This window comes from Cannabis sativa, chromosome 4 (genome assembly GCF_029168945.1).
Source record: "Cannabis sativa cultivar Pink pepper isolate KNU-18-1 chromosome 4, ASM2916894v1, whole genome shotgun sequence".
Taxonomy (NCBI): Eukaryota; Viridiplantae; Streptophyta; class Magnoliopsida; order Rosales; family Cannabaceae; genus Cannabis; species Cannabis sativa.
Window position 1 is genome coordinate 15,700,805 of NC_083604.1, and position 17,490 is coordinate 15,718,294.

Here is a 17,490-nt window from a genome sequence, read left to right on the forward strand (position 1 = left end):
CACAAACCTCAACAATCCTATTAACAGAATTTCTTCAGAAACACCTGATGATGGAACCACCTTCACAGGGGATTTACCCTTGCCCTAAAATAAAAAATAACAACACCAACAAAACAACAAATAAAAAATTGACAAAAACACATAAATAAAATCGAACAATATATATAAAACAATTACAAATACATAAACAAAAACAAACAAATACCCAGATATATGAACCTCAAATAGCGAATTTAACAAAAAAACAAAAAACCTCAAAAACAACAACAGATAAATAGTAAAATACCTTAACAGAAACAGGCGACTTAAGAAATTCAGAATCCAACTCAAAATCTGAGTCCGAATTTTCAACAACAGTTCGAGGTCTTTTTCCTCGAGTGTTCTTCGAAGGTCCAGCAATGGTTTTTCTTTTAACAGAAGGGGAAGTGGGGCTAGGAGGGTTCTCTTTCAGATTTTTTTTACCCATTTTTGATTTGGGTCTGGTTTTCTGCGATTGTTTTCTGGGTTTTGTAACTTTGGCCGGAGATGGTGATGAACGAGTAACGGCCATTATGAAGAACTATGAAGGTATTTATAGAAAAAAATAATAAAAATGGGAGGGAAAATGAGAGGGAAGTTTAAGATAGTGGGATGGGATTTGAAATTTTTTAAAATGAAAAAACTACCCACTATAACAACCGTCTAAGCAAACTGAAAATGGGGAAGAAGATGAACAGTTGAGGTGAGAGAGAATACCAATTACAAAATTTAGATTCGAAAATAATATAAAAAAAATAAAAGAAAAATACAAAAAAACAACACTTTTTGATCAGAACACATAACCGTCAAATCAAAACAATTAATTTTTTTTTTTTTTAAAAAAAAAAACGTGGCAAAACCCTATCGTGACAAGTGGCAATGAAAACAAACACCACTCACATCAAGCGGCTAAAGTTTTTTTAAAAAAAAAAACAGTATAAATGTTGCAATTTCCGTGCAACAGTAAAAATGAAATAAATTGGGAAAAATCAGTATAGGGTGTAAATTTCCCAATTAAAATCCAGACACTACTACAATATAGGCATTTCGTTTCATTTTTTTTAACCCATTTTATAAAAAAGAAAACTAAAGGATGTGAAAACACCACACAAATCGAAACCCAAATCATAATAAACCTAACATTACAAATCGCAACCCAAACAACTTTAATCACAATCCAAATTGCAACCATCGGTTCTTAAGACCAATAGCTCAAATAATAGTTGTCAAAAAAATTACCATTTGTTTTCTTTTCACAGTGTGAAATCCCAATCATAAATCTATTTCTTTAACCACTATATTTTTACAAAACAAAACATAGAATCATATATTTGCAAAAAATTGTTAACTATAACCGTTTATATATAAAAAGCCCTAATTTGTATAGAATTATATAATTAAGTTTTCTTTACAGGAATAAAACATCACATGGCATGATTCTTTTTTACATATATTTTCTTTCAATTGACTTGTAGTCAACTTATGATAAATTTCCACATTCTTTCCACACTTTATTGTGATCCGAGGAATCAAAGGACATACTCTGACATGATAATAATAATATAAATATATATATATTTATATATGTCATAATCAAACGACCTCGACCAATGTATATACTTCTTCTCATCTCATGAAGGAAAATGTATTTGTTTTTACAATTACAACTTCTCTTGCAAGGAATAACTAAAACCCATTTATATTTCCATTTATTTTTGTATTCCAACTTCTAGCGGAAGGAAAGAAATAACAATCAGATTTTCCAAAGCAAAATAAAGAAAAAAAAAAGAATCATATATATTATTATTATTATAGAATGTGACTTTTCGATGTCCTTAGTATAACTATTGGGTATATGATTCTACTACTTATTGTTCTTTCTTTCTTCAATGGCAAGTGATCCTTGTTATTTTGTTGCTCTTAATTTTCGTTCTTTGTCGTTTTCTTCTCTCTTTCCTTTCTTTCTTTTATGGTCTGTGATCAATTTTTAAGAACAAAATTATTAGAGATGCAATCCGATAACGCCACCAAGAAGGAAATAAGATATGTTCCCGGAAGAAGTTTAATCAATTTGGTCTTTGATTGGTCTTTCAAAGATGTTCTCAACAATAATCTCTACAAAAACCAGGTATGTAATATATATATATATATATATATATATACATATACACGTCATCAACCATGCATGTTCTGATCATAAGAGGGATATTTGTAAAAACATCTCTTTTTGGTTGAATTGGAAAATGTACCATGAATTTTTTAAAATTGTGAAATTCTTCATAGAAAAAATTATTGCTATTTTTTTTTTGTCAGTAAAAGAAAACAAAGAGTTAGGAATAGTAAAAGATAAAAATATATCCTCAAAATCTAAGTCATAAATATAAATAAATTTTCCATAAAAATATTAAATGAAAATGTAATATAAATAATAATTCACATAAAAAATTGTATACTGTATTCTTTTGTATTTAATACTATATTGTTTGTTTCACTCAAAAAAAAAATACTATATTGTTTGTCATTTTCTCGTTTTAATTTTGACCGTACTTTTGACCCATTTGTTTTTTTGTTCCCTAAAAAATATCGATTTTGTAATATTTTTGGCAAGTAAAAACCTCTCGAATCTCATATGTTTTTCAGAAGAGAGTTTATACAGAGGAATATGGAAGCTTATAGAATTTGATCACGTTTATCATTCTCTTTTTCATATGAAACTTTACTCTGTTAAAAATAATGATTGTTTATTTCTTTTGATTAATAAACTTTGTTCTATGGAAATAATGAATAGGAAGTTGATGATATATGCTTGTTTTCGAGTAATATGAGAAGAAAAAAACATGGGAAATATGTTGTTTGTGCAGGTGAACAAGATTCCCCACACATTCTCTTCAAAAACAGAATACTTAAACTCATTCATTGCTCCTCTAATGGAGGAAACACATGCTGACTTGTTATCAAGTGTGAAATCATTGTCTCACCCCCTTTGCTGTGAGATAAGGTCTTTCACTTTTACCGATGCATATAAGCCTCCCAAAGACTTGTTTTACAAACTTATATTGAAAGGTAACGAAAACAAGAATGATCATATGGTCTATGAACCTCAACATGGAGATCTTATTGCCATAACCAGTGTTAAACCAAGAAGCATTGCTGATTTGCAAAGGTCATATGTTGTTGCTTTGGTTCAAGGAGTGAAAGATGATCTTATTCTCACAGTGCTTTCATCAAAGCCTATCGAAGACTATATGGACAGGACTAAGAATAATTCATCTCTTTTTGCTGTATATCTCATCAACATGACAACTAACATTCGAATATGGCAAGCACTAACTTCTGATCCTAATGACCGCGGTATGAAGATCATTGAGAATGTTCTACGGCCTGAATTTCCTGTAAGATGTTAGTCAATTCTTGCTTGATGCTGCTGAATTCAGAACTTTTTATGTTTTGATCTTAGTTTCAATATTTTCAGGATGCAGAAAAGTGTGTGAATTGTCACTTTAAACAAAATTGCAGCACTGCATATTTAAACGCGAAGATTGGAATTCAATCATCTGAGTTGAATGAATCCCAACAGAAAGCAGTCTTAAGTTGTGTTCAGACAAGTTTATGCTCTCATCAGAATACTGTGAAGCTCATATGGGGGCCGCCGGGGACAGGAAAAACCATGACTGTCGGTTTTTTATTGCATTGCTTGCTTAATATGAAATGTAGGACACTTACATGTGCTCCTACAAATATTGCAGTGTTGGAAGTAACAGGGAGGCTCATACAAAGAGTTATGGAGTCATCTAAGTATGGTACGTATGGCCTTGGTGACATTGTTTTGTATGGAAATGGGGAGCGAATGAAGATTGAAGAACGCGACGAGCTTCATGATGTGTTTCTAGATAACCGTATTGCCATACTTGATTATTGTTTTGCTTCAGAAAGTGGTTGGAGAAGTAATTTGCTTTATATGATTTCTTTGCTTGAAGATCCTCAGGGAAAGTACCAATTGTATTTGAAAGAAACTGTGGTGGAAGACTTGAAAGAAAATGACAATGATGAGGAGTTGACACGAACTGGAGATTCAAAGAATCAAGAGAAGATAAATAAGAAACCATTGAAGCAAGTTATACTAGAAACCTTGAAAGAAAACAAGAAGAATCAGAAAAAGATGAAAGACAACAAAAAGAAAAAAGAATCAAAGCATGAGGAGGAGAGGAAGGGAGTGAACGATCTTTCATATGAAAAGGAAAATCTTAAAGAAAAAACACATGTTATACATTTGACATTTGAGGAGTTTTTCCAAAAGAGATTCTCTTACATTGCAGAACGATTATATTTTTGTGTCGAGAGTTTGATTACGCACCTACCAACATCTCTTATTTCATTAAAAGTTGTGAAGATGATGTCAGAAGCTGTTGATAATCTCAAATCCTTACAAAAGTTGTTGTCTGGAGATTCAAGTGGAGCTTTAGGGAAATGTTTGAGCAAGAATGTAGTAAGTGGAGGTGGTAGCTCAACAAAACTCAATGCTGCAAGAAAAAAGAGCCTTTTGCTACTAAAATTACTCCCTTCTACTTTTCCTGTGCCTCAATCTACTAATAGCAGTTATGATACAAGGGAGATTCAAGATTTTTGCTTGGCTAATGCATGTCTGATTTTCTGTACTGTCTCAAGCTCAGCTAAACTACACAAGACAGAAATGGTTCCTTTTGAAGTATTGATTATAGATGAGGCTGCTCAGTTGAAAGAATGTGAATCAACAATTCCTTTACAACTTCTTGGAACTCGTCATGCTATACTTATAGGCGATGAGCGGCAATTACCAGCAATGGTTAAAAGCCAGGTTTTATTTAAGCTTTAGTAATTTGATTCATTTCTTTTTTCTTGTTTATTATGTCAACTGTGTTCATGTTATGTATTCTGTCCATTATGAAACTTCTTGTATCAGGTTTTAGCAAAAGCCAATTTCGGAAGAAGTTTGTTTGAGAGATTGGCTCTCCTTGGCCATAAGAAACACCTTCTCAATGTCCAGCACAGGATGCATCCTTCAATAAGTTCTTTTCCAAATAAGCAATTTTATAACAATGAGATTTTTGATGGTCAGAATGTTAAACAAAGGAGTTACAGTCAATGTTTTCTGCAAGGAAAGATGTATGGCTCCTACTCTTTCATAAATGTGCCATATGGAAAGGAGACTGTTGATAACAAGCATAGTAGCAAGAACAAAATTGAGGCCTTTGTTGTCTCTGAGATAGTTGCAAAGCTTTATGAAGGTGTGTAATAACCGATGCATACTCTTCTTTTCTTTCTTTCTTTCTTTCTTTTTTTTAATAAGATGAATGATCAAATATTGAGAAGAAGATTTTTTTATTATTATTATTTTGGTTTTGATCTCTCAGAAGTTAAAAAAACAAAGAAAAAGATTAGAGTTGGTGTTATATCACCATACAAGGCACAAGTTTATGCAATATGTGAGATAGTTGGAACAAAATACAGCTCGGATGCTCAAAATGACTTCTCTTTGAGTGTTCGATCGGTTGATGGATTTCAAGGTGGTGAAGAAGATGTTATAATCATCTCAACTGTCCGGAGCAATGCTAAAGGATCAGTTGGGTTCCTTTCCAACTGTCAAAGAGCAAATGTGGCGCTAACTCGTGCAAGGTAACACACAAATTCTAGAAGAAAAAATACATTTTTGGTAAGTGGTTTAAGTTCACTGACACATTCATAATTGTCTAGGCACTGCCTTTGGATTGTGGGCAATGGAGAAACTTTAGGTAATAGTGAATGTGTTTGGAAGAAGCTAGTCATGGACGCCAAGGAGCGTAGTTGTTTTCACAATGCTAGTGAGGACAAGAATTTGTCTTTGGCTATCATTGCTGCCTTGGTTCAGCTTAAACAAATCCATCTTTTACCAAATCTAGATTCACATCTGTTTAGAGATGCAAGATGGAAGGTATAATCTCATTTTGATAGACCTTTTTTCTTTCAATCTAAGTCTGTTTTATGTACTTATGATTGCCTATTCACCACTCCATGAGTCCATGTTTGTGTCCTATAATTTTGACACAGGTTTGTTTCAATGACGATTTCTGGATTTCGATGACAAGAGTTAAAGATTACGAGCTTTGTAAGGAAATACTTTCTTTATTGGAGAAGCTTTCATGTGGCTGGCGCAAAGGAGCTTCATCCCAATTAGTAGAGTGTTATAAGGTTAAGCAAATGTGTATTGTTTGGACTGTAGATCTTCTCATAGAAAATTCTCATCAAGTTCAGATTTTGAAGGTTTGGAATGTTTTGGCTCATTCTGAAGTACCAAAACTATCAAAACAGCTTGACTTACTATATGGAAACTATTCCTTTCATAAAATGAGTCAATGCAAGTTCAAACATAAAGAGAGGTATGCAGTTTTTATGTCATTCTGTTTTTAGTAACTTTCTGGAAAGGCTCATACTAAAATTTTACACTATAATGTCCATCTGTATCATAGGCATGCAATGATTTAACTTTGGTGTTGAATACCAACTCTTTTTTTTTTAACAGGAATTTAGATGTTCCAATGAAATGGCCTGTGGATTCTGTTGGCTTGTTATCAAATTCACTAGCTTCACTCAATCTAAAGGATGAACCAGAAACATGAACTTCAAAAAATAATAGGTCAGTGGTTTCTAATGTTCCATCAAACCTGGTCAAATTTTCCAATGTTGTAAAAGAAAGTGGTAACAGTTTTTAAATGCATTAACCCAAAATAGTTAGAATTCATGTCAAGTCTGTCTAAATTAAATTGGTAAATTATTACCATAAATTGATGAATGTCAGATTCAAAGCTTTTAAAAGTTCTAAAAGAGAAAACCAAGGATAGAAGTTTGCACACAAAGGTGATTTAAGGTAAGATTTTCTCTTTAATCCAAGAAGAGCTATTGAGACCAATGTGATTAATTTTGTAAGTCTTCAATGGACATGGTAACAGTAACTAATGGTATCATTGTTTTTTTCCCTTGGTGAACCAGGATACGAAGATTTTATATGGATTGTAGACAAGGATGATGGGTGTATTTTGTACTAGCAAACTTATCATGCTAATCATTATTTGTTCCATCACCCTTCACCCATTATTGACCTTAAATTGTATATAATAGTTATGTTCTTAAATATGTTCTTCTAGTTGATAATTGGACCAAATGAAACATCTATTATTGTACCGCCCCCCCACCCCACAAAAAAAAAAAAACAAACAAAAAATTAGCTAGCAAATTTATGATTAGATTTACTTGTTTGGTAAGTTGTGTTTTTATCAAAATACAAATTTTGCACCTTATATGGTACTTTATTAATAAAATTAGGGGTGTTCGTAGTGCGAGTGATGCGACTTTTGACTATTTTTTTAAACTAACTTGTACATGTGGTTTTTTCAATTTCTTAAATTGCACCTGCACCGCGAAATTAGAAAATTACAGAAATCGCACTGCAAAAAATAGTGCGGTGCGGTACAGTTTTTGCGATTTCTGCAGTGTGTACTGTCACCAAATAATTAAACTATCACAAATACAACAAAACTTGAGCAACACTTGTCAAAAATACTATAAGGCTTGAAAATAAATATGAAAAAGTTTCAACGATACAACAATTAGTGAGCTTTGGGCTGGACATTCACATATTGTACCTAAACAAATATAAAAATTGGTATTTTTATAATGTGTGGTGCGATATTGTTTGAACCGCATATTAACAAGTGAAAACCGCAAATTGCACCGCACCGCGCAGTTTAAGAAAAACTCAAGCCACGACCGCACCACAAAGAATTTCAAACCGCATTTTTTTGCGGTGCGGGTGGTTTGAGCGATTTGATGAACACCCCTAAATAAAACCTTATCAATTGGACCAATCTATTTTCAATTATAATAATTAAATTTTTTTGTCTTCTCGTGGTGGGTGGGGGTGTTATTCTTCTTCTCCTACTGGGTGGTGCATAATAGGAGCCACGTCAGCACTCCGTTATTAAAATGAACGGAACAAAATAGAATACCACAAATTAAATATTGTCAAAAGTTTAGGGGGAATTTTTAACATAAAATATAGTTCAGAGATCGCGATTTAATATGTGTGGGAAAAAATTACAAATTAGCCTATTTGTTTTGGAATAAAATTTATTTACTGATGTAATATTTGTATTTTTTATAATATATTTTATTAATAAATATGATTTTAGAGGTATTTGTTTAAAAAATATTAAGTTATTATTTGAATTATTATATAATTCCAATTTAACACAGAATATATGTATTTGAGTTGACTAAATATGATTTAATAAAAGATTAGTATTTTTTGCAACCTAAACTTTCAGTACTACTTGATTTTATCTTCTAAAATATACGACATGTTAAAAATTCTCTTTAAAATATAACAGTTACATAATTATACTCGTTCTTTAGATTCTGTTTCTTTTACTGTTAAAAATTAATATTTTGACTCCTTAAACTTTGACCAATACAAAATTTTGCCCTTTTTTATTAAAAAATAATAATTTTAAAAATTATAATATTCTATTAATTTTGAAAACAATAATAAAAAATATTAAATTAATTAAAACATATTAATTTCACTTAAAAAAACCTAAATATTCCTAAATATATAATTTCAACTTTATTTTATTTATAAACACATATGTTAAAAAATCAAACCAAAATTATTAAAAATTTAATAAATAATCTAAACATACTGCCACATGGCAAAAATAACTTTTATAGTGTCTTGGGACTTTTTTTTTCTTTTATATTGTAAACACCAAAAATAAAAAATAAATAATAAAAAAAAAAGAGATCTCCATCTTTCACACCCACAGACAAAACCATCACAACAACACCAGAACAACCAAAAAATAACCATTAAATCAGGTGAGATGAAGCAGAAACATTAAAACTATTAATATTGGGGCTGTCGTGACTTTTCTAATGTTGTTTTTGGGTTGTTCCACTATTGTTTCGTATGTTTAACAAATGTTAGTTTTAAATTACACAAGTTAAACCAACCACTGAATATTTGTTTGAGGTAACCAGAATGAAAGAATCATGTACAGTAATAATCTTACCTTCCATTAAAGTGGTAAAATCTAGAAGACCACAAAAAAAGAGGATGGAAGCTAGCTGGGAAAAGAAACAACTTACCAAATGCAGCAAATGTGGGGAGCTGGGGCACAACAAGAGAACATACAAGAGAAGACATCAAAAATAAAAAGAAGGAGAACAACCAAAAAACAACAGTGGAACAACAGAGAAAAACTGAACATATATTGGAGTATATGATACTGAAGAAAATAACTTGCATACAAATTTTATTTTTTCCCTATTACTATTAAAAATAGAGCAATACAATAATATTTAGAAAAATGTGATTAAAAAATGAAAGAAAATAACAGTAAAACAACATTAAAACAATAACAAAATAAGTCAAGAGAGTCATCAAACGATACAACATTACCACTCACAAAATCAGAGCTTAACTACAATCCCAAAAAAGAAAAAAGAAAAAAAACCGAATTAGTAAAAACAACAAAAACCCAGTAAAGTTTATGTTGTTCTTAAATTTTTTGAAGAAAAAAATCAAACTTATTTATATTTATAAATCATATCTTAACAAATAAAGAAAAATAATTACAAATTCAATAAAAATATAATTTTTTTTTTAAAAAAAAGTTAGACATTAAATTAAAAAAATGTTATGTTTACTTGAACAAATCTATATTTTTTGAGAAGAATAAAATAGACTCAAGTTTGTTCCCGTAAAATTAAATTTTGATAAAAATTTATTTTTTAATATATTTTATTTTTCATATTTAAATGAATTTTTCAATAAAAAATAAATAATTTTTTAAATCGCTAAATTAATTTTTAAATTTAATTTCTTTTTTAATTTTCTTTATCATTCAAAATGATTATTTTTTCAAGGTATAAATTATTTTTTTAAGATTACTAAAAAAATATTGAATATTTCTCATTTTTATTTTCAGGGAATATGATTTGATAGTTGTCAAAGTTTAGGGGTAAAATTGCTAATTTATAAAGACACGTATTAGCATTTAAACGGAATAATGTAATAGAACTTAACATAAGAATTAAATTTCTGTGAATGTAAAAGTTCAAGGAATTCTTAACAAGTATGAGTATTGTAAGAAGTTTAGGAAACAAAATTACTAATTAATCTTATATAATAATATATATAACATAAAATGACCATGGAAGACAAAACCCCTTGGTATTCCCTGTGCTCATTGTGGCTATTTATCTCTAATTAATCAATTAATTATTACTAAAACATAATGTATGCATTAATCAAACATGAATACCAAAAGTTGGTACTACGTCGATTACTCTTACCAAAATACCTAGCTAGGCTACGCTACATACTATTATTAATAATAATAATTACTCTCAGTAAATAAACCAACTTTATTTTCATGCATAATTATATATACATACATACATATTAGATACATTTATATATTTATATGTTCTATATTCTTTTCCTACGTTTTCCATTCTGGAAATCAAGCAGTGCCATTCTTATAAAGTAGTAGTATATATGTATGTCTATACATATATGTACTATATATAGCTAGTATTTTCCAGGAGAGGAAGTAAGCTGTCTAACTAGACAACTAAATTATTAAAGTAGTACAGCAAAAGGAAAAAGAAAAAAGAAAATGAAAAGGCGTCCTTCCTAGCTTTGATTCTTTTCTTTTCTTTTCTTTCTTTTTATTACTTTCATTTCAAGTAACTTGTTATGTTTTAGAGACTTTTTAGTGTTTAGTGTTTGATCTGAGGAATCAAAATCTGCCTTCTACATTTCCAAATTCCCTGCTATAAATATTTAAATATAATGAATGTGTATATAAATGGCTTATTAAAAAGAAATGTGCATGAACTCTTATTATAAAAAAGTATTGGATTAAAGTACTTAATATTACATCCTTTAAGAGACTTCATAAATTTGTTTATTACTCGCAGGTTTCTTTGTTTCGTTACATTAATCTTTTGGTCAGTGTCACCTTGAAGATTAAAATATGCAGACTAATACTAATAACTCACACAGTAAGAGAGTTGTGACCGGAAGAAGTTTGATTGATTTTATCTTCTCTTGGTCTATCAAGGATGTCCTCAACTATGATCTATATAAAAACCAGGTAACTATATATCATCTATATATGTATATATATTAACATGTGGTATGTGTATATATCATGACTTCCAGTGAGGCATATGTAAGCTTTCAGTTCCAGAAAGGTTATGTTATGTTTATTTCTTTAAGTGCAAAATCATGAGAAGACATGGTAATTCTTTCATATTTTTGTTCTAAGACGTGAGAATTTGACTTGTTATGAAAAAAAAGAGTGATTTGGTCTTTTCCTGGGCACAAAATCTACATTTTTAGCTGTCTTTTTTAACTTAATTATTGTATTTAACTTTGAACAAGTTTGGATATATGCAGGTTGAGCAAATCCCCGATACATTTGGGTCGAAAGCAGAGTACTTTAAGGCCTTCATTGTACCATTAGTGGAAGAAACACATGCAGATTTGTCATCAGGAGTGAAAGCAGTGGCTCACTCAGTTTGGTGTGAAATAAGGTCTGTGAAGCAAACCAAACAGTACAATCCTCCCAAAGACTTTTTCTATAAAGCAGTATTGAGAAGCAATGAAATGAAGAATCATCCTAAGGCATACAAACCTGAAAATGGAGACTTGATAGCAATAACAAGTGTTAAACCAAGATCAGTTAATGATCTGCATAGACACTTTGTCATTGCTTCAGTTCAAGGAGTGAAAGATGATGTTGTTACACTGCTATCGTCTAAGCCAATCTTGTTCGAAAACAGCATTCTTTTCGCTGTTTATCTTATCAATATGAATACTAATATTCGAATATGGCAAGCACTAACTTCTGATCCTAAAGAGCGGAATATGAAGATTATTGATAAAGTTATAAAGTCTGATTTCCCTGTAAGTTATTAGCCACTAACTGTTTGATGTTGCAGCCACTAACAGTACTTCTATTTCTGATTTTTAGTCCCATTTTTGCAGGAAGAAGAAAAGTGTATGATGTGCCACTTTGAGCAAAATAGTATATTTTCTTATTCTGATGTGAAGATCAGAATCAAATTGTCTGATTTGAATGAATCGCAGAAAGAGGCGGTCTTAAGCTGCATTAAGGCTCGAGATTGTCATCATCAGAATAGTGTGAAGCTTATATGGGGGCCTCCAGGGACAGGAAAAACAAAGACAACTGGCTTTTTATTGCATACCCTTCTAAGGATGAAATGCAGGACACTCACATGCGCTCCTACCAATGTTGCAGTGTTGGAGGTAACTGAGAGACTAGTCAAAAGAGTTATAGAGTCTTCTACACATGATACTTATGGACTTGGTGATATAGTTTTGATTGGAAATGGGAGGAGAATGAATATTGAAGAACGCGATGAACTACAAAGTGTGTTTCTTCAAAACCGAGTTGATGTGTTTAACTATTGTTTTGGTTCAAAAACTGGCTGGAAAGATAGCTTGGTTTCCATGATTTCCTTGCTTGAGGAGCCTGTGGATAAGTACCGTTTGTACTTGAAAGAAAGAGAAATTCAAGGCTTGAAGGAAAATTCAGATGAGTGTGGTAATTCTAGGCCTTTGAGTTTTGGTAAGTTCTTCAAGGAGAATTTTTCTTGCATTTTACAAAGATTAAATATCTGTGTAGTTTCCTTGTATACACACCTACCAACCTCTTGTATATCATTACAAGTTGTGAAGTCCATGGTAGCAGCTGTTGAGTCATTAAAGTCCTTTGAGGTGCTGTTCAATGGTGTTGTAAGTGAAACATTGAAACTTCTTTTTGAGAGAAATGTAATGAATGACGATCACATCGTTGAAAAGTTCAATGTTGCAAGGGAAAATTGCATTTGTCAATTGGAATCACTTCCTTCCACTTTTTCTGTTCCTGACTTTTCTTCTACAAAAGAGGTAATGGATTTTTGCTTGGAAAAGGCATGCCTAGTATTTTGTACTGTCTCGGGTTCTGCTGAACTTCATAACAAAGGAATGCGTCCTTTGGAAGTGTTGGTCATAGACGAGGCTGCACAGCTTAAAGAATGCGAATCAGCAATTCCTTTACAACTTCCTGGACTTCGTCATGCTATTCTCATAGGAGATGAGCGGCAATTGCCTGCAATGGTTAAAAGCAAGGTGTTTTAAGCCTTATAGAGCCTATAATGTTATGATGTTTTTCTCTTATGATCTTATTGTAATGTCCTTATGATCTTATTGCTTCTTTCAGATTTCAGAAGAGGCCAATTTCGGAAGAAGTTTGTTTGAGAGGTTGTCTTTCCTTGGCCACAAGAAACACCTGCTCAATGTACAACATAGAATGCACCCAGCAATTAGTCAATTTCCAAATAGTCAGTTTTATGACAACAAGATTTTGGATGGTCATAACGTGAAGTTAAGAAGTTACAGCAAAACTTTTCTTCAGGGAAAGATGTATGGCTCATATTCTTTCATTAATGTGGCACAAGGGAAAGAAACTTGTGATAACAAGCATAGTAGCAAAAATATGGTAGAAGTAGCTGTTGTTTCTGAGATACTTGATAGCCTATATAAAGGTATTTTCCTTCACTTTCTCATGAAATATTGTCATATTAAACTTCTTAATATTTTTCGGTTCTTATGATAGTAAGACCCGTAATAGAGTGCTTTCTTTTTCTGCCTTTTTCATCTTCGGTCTTAAAGAAGTTAAAGGCAAAAAGAAGGTCAGTGTAGGTGTGATTTCCCCATACAAGGCACAAGTTTTTGAAATTAGTGAAATGATTGGAAACAAGTATAGTTCAGATGCACAAAGTGATTTTTCTGTGAGTGTTCGCTCTGTTGATGGATTCCAAGGTGGTGAAGATGATGTTATAATCATCTCAACTGTTCGGAGTAATGGTAAAGGATCAGTGGGGTTTCTCTCCAATCATCAAAGAGCAAATGTGGTGCTAACTCGTGCAAGGTAACACTTTCAAACACTGAGTAAATGTTAGAACTTTGAAACATGCCTTTTGTGGATTAATTAGCTTTGCTGATAATGATCTAGGCACTGCCTTTGGATTGTGGGAAATGGATCAACACTAGCTAACAGCTCCACTGTTTGGAGAAAACTTGTGATCGATGCTAAGGAGCGAATGTGTTATCATAATGCTGATGAGGACAAGAACTTGGCTCTGGCTATTACTAGTGCTTTGGTTCAGTCAAACCAAATCCATCTTTTACCAAATCTTGATCCACTTCTTTTCAAAGATTCAGTGTGGAAGGTTTGCTCATCATTATAAACCCTTTCAATTTTTTGAGCTTACTTTCATTTTCATCACCAATATTGTATATTTTCAATATAGGTATGCTTCAATGATTCTTTCTGGAGTTCCATGGCAAGTGTTAAAGACAAAGAATTCTGCAATGAAATGTTTTCTTTGTTGAGGAAGCTCTCATGCGGTTGGCGTCAAGAGCACAAGGACAGCAACCTTACTTCATCTCATTTTGTAGAGCATTACATTATTAAGGAAATGTACCTTGTTTGGAGTGTTGATCATGTTAAAGAAGATTCAAATCAAGTTCAGATTTTGAAGATTTGGGATGTCTTAGTCCAATCTGGTGTACAAAAACTTACAAACCAGCTTGACATGCTATATGGAAACTTTTCAACTGATAAAATGCATCGATGCAAGTACAAAAAGAAAGAGGGGTACCTATTCTTTTCATGCATATATAACTCATTTTAGCTCATAAAACTTCTGTATGCTTTTACTTTTTTGCCTACTTCTTATCATTTTCTAGGTGATCAAACATTAAAATGTTCAAAATTAGTTTAGGGTACTTGGAAAATACATAATTTTTCATTTGCTTATTTGATATAGGAATTTGGTGTTTCCAATGATGTGGCGAAATTCCGATGAAGAAGATCTTGATGACTTCTTGTCAAATCCACTTGCTGCATTGAGTCTTAGAGGATAAACCAGAAACATCATCAACAAGTAAGAGTTGAGTCAAGATTGCCAATGGGAAAGGCTATCCTTGTTATAATGACTACTGAATTTCAATGTGTACTTTCCTTTCCTTTTGTTATTATATGTACTGTTGTATTTAGGCAACGGACTTAGTTTAGCGAAGCACAAAATTTAAAACTGAAAGTCCTACTAATGACATTTACTTAAAATAAAGGACACTATGTTGTGTTTGTTAGACATGTCCTTTGTTTTGATTTTCTTCATTTTTATCAGTACAAGTATCACAATATTCATTATTTATGTTCAAAAGGAACAAATTCACAATGGAAATTTTGGCTGTATAATTAATTATAAGAACAGAGAAAATGGTAAACAATTCAGTTACAAAACATGGGACTTGGGACCAATATACGTGTTAGACAAAAGAAACATACTATTAGAATTAGTTCCACATTATTAATGTGTGGAAATAAATTATTATATATAACATGAATGAGCTACTCCTCTCATTGTCAATTAGTTTTGAGATAGACCCTATTTATCTTATTCCAAATTCTAATATGGTATTAGTTCCACTTGGGCTACCACCCCATTAAAGAATTTTTTTTGTTAAGTTTGACCAAAACAATTATAAGAATTTTCACTTTTTGTAAATTCTCTCAACTTAAGGTAAAAATATAGTAATAGTAAATAAAAGCCATTAGAAATCAGTATGAGAATCACTCTACTCGAAAAATATGAATTTGGACATGACACAACTCGATATATGCTACAAATTAACACGACACGATACGAAAATATAAATTTAAGTACGAGACGCAAAATAGACTAGACAAAAAGTACGACTTTTACAAAGTTTGATGATTCGATGATTATTATAATAATAATAATAATAATAATAATAATTGGGGGATTTTTTATTGGGATAATTTAAAAAAAAAATACACAAACAACACAAAAATTACAAAAATACGGCATGTACGGAGTTTTCAATATTTTTACGGTTTTTTAAATTTTATTTACATAAAATACGTTATTTTGGGGTATTTTTATGTTGTATTTTTGTTATTTTGTTGTTGATTTTTTATAATATGTATTTTATTTTTTATATTATTTTGTTGTTGTTTTTTTGTTATTTTGATGTAGTTTTCTTGTGTTTTTATAGAATACCATAAAAATGTAAAAAAAAAAAAAAAAAAAAAAAAAACAACAACAACTTTGAACATAAAATTGTAAAATTTTTAGAAAAATTGGTGTTTTATGTAATTATCCCTTTTTATTTTTATGTTTTTTTTTTTTGGAATAATTACATAAAAAATATAAATTGATATTTTATTTACAAAAATACCTCTATAAGGTAAAGTCAACATTTATATCTTTTATGTAATTTTAATTACCAAAATACCACTTACACTATCATCACTTACACAATCAGACGATGGTTGTAGAGTGGTTGCTGCGTGGTTGCATCAGACGAAGGTTTCAATCAAATGATGGTTGCATGGTGGTTGCTAGGTGGTTGGCCGAAGGTTGCATCAGACGAAGGTTTCATTTAGAAGAAAGTTTCTGGGTGGTTGCTGGGTGGTTAACCAAAGGTTGCATCAAACGAAGGTTTCAATCAGACGAAATAACTGTTAGCAAAACGTTTATGTAACTGTAATGCAACTGTTGTGAAACATTAAAAACCAGAACAGTATTTTCATGTACATAACTCTATCTATATGTCTTTTTATAATTTAATATGAACAAAATTCACCATTAAAAATTTAGAAAACAACAAAATACAACAGGATAAACATTTTACTATAGTATTGATGTATTTTTTTTTTTTTGGGATTATACTTGAGTTGGATTGTTTGGGAACTCCAATTCAACTTTTTGAGATCTGCCTTTATGGATTTAAAAATGAAGTCAGAACTTTATTTTTATGCAAATTAAATGGATTTCCAGTTAAATTTTAGTTTCGTAATAGTTTTTCTACACTTTCTTTTATGAATTTGAAACAGTCTCTGTTTTGATTGATTCTGGTCGTCTTCTCAGGTGAAGTCACCAGAATTAATGGTGGTTCTCTTTCTGATTGAATTTTCGTTTCCGTTGCGTTGGGTTACTGCGTAGTTGCACGATGGTTGCGCGATGGTTGCGTGATAATTGCCTAGAATGCATAGATCCTGGGTTAAAGGTATGTGTAAGTAGTATTTGTGTAATTTTTTTTTAATTGGGATGTATATTTTTTTATTTGGCCAGCTAAAAGTATTTTTTGTAATATTGTTACTTTTATTGGTTAAAACTGAAAACATCCTTTTTTTTGGCAGTTTACGAAAATATGACTATTTTTCGAAAATATTATTATGTGAAAAAAAAAAAAAGAAGTTAAACAGTATGTGAAAAACTTTATGGTAACTAATTACCTTATATTGTCTTTTTTTTTTTAACTTTTTCTTTTAAAGAAAATCTCATAAAATAACT

The 17,490-nt window shown here is 31.0% G+C and overlaps 2 protein-coding genes across 2 annotated transcripts; both read left to right on the forward strand.

Moving 5' to 3' along the window:
• The first annotated feature begins 1,623 nt into the window (after positions 1-1,623).
• On the forward strand, positions 1,624-7,370 carry LOC115712187 (probable helicase MAGATAMA 3). The gene is made up of 10 exons (XM_030640436.2): positions 1,624-2,146; positions 2,880-3,410; positions 3,491-4,852; positions 4,958-5,282; positions 5,409-5,670; positions 5,749-5,965; positions 6,082-6,410; positions 6,554-6,667; positions 6,830-6,898; positions 7,021-7,370. The coding sequence occupies exons 1-8, from the start codon at positions 1,988-1,990 to the stop codon at positions 6,648-6,650; spliced, it is 3,282 nt and encodes a 1,093-aa protein (XP_030496296.2). The 5' UTR covers positions 1,624-1,987; the 3' UTR covers positions 6,651-6,667; positions 6,830-6,898; positions 7,021-7,370.
• Positions 7,371-10,768: 3,398 nt separating this feature from the next.
• On the forward strand, positions 10,769-15,263 carry LOC115711945 (uncharacterized). The gene is made up of 8 exons (XM_030640141.2): positions 10,769-11,189; positions 11,495-12,004; positions 12,086-13,231; positions 13,323-13,647; positions 13,775-14,033; positions 14,118-14,334; positions 14,416-14,762; positions 14,935-15,263. Exons 1-8 carry the CDS (start codon positions 11,070-11,072, stop codon positions 15,029-15,031), a joined length of 3,021 nt encoding a protein of 1,006 aa, XP_030496001.2. The 5' UTR covers positions 10,769-11,069; the 3' UTR covers positions 15,032-15,263.
• The last annotated feature ends 2,227 nt before the right edge of the window (positions 15,264-17,490 follow it).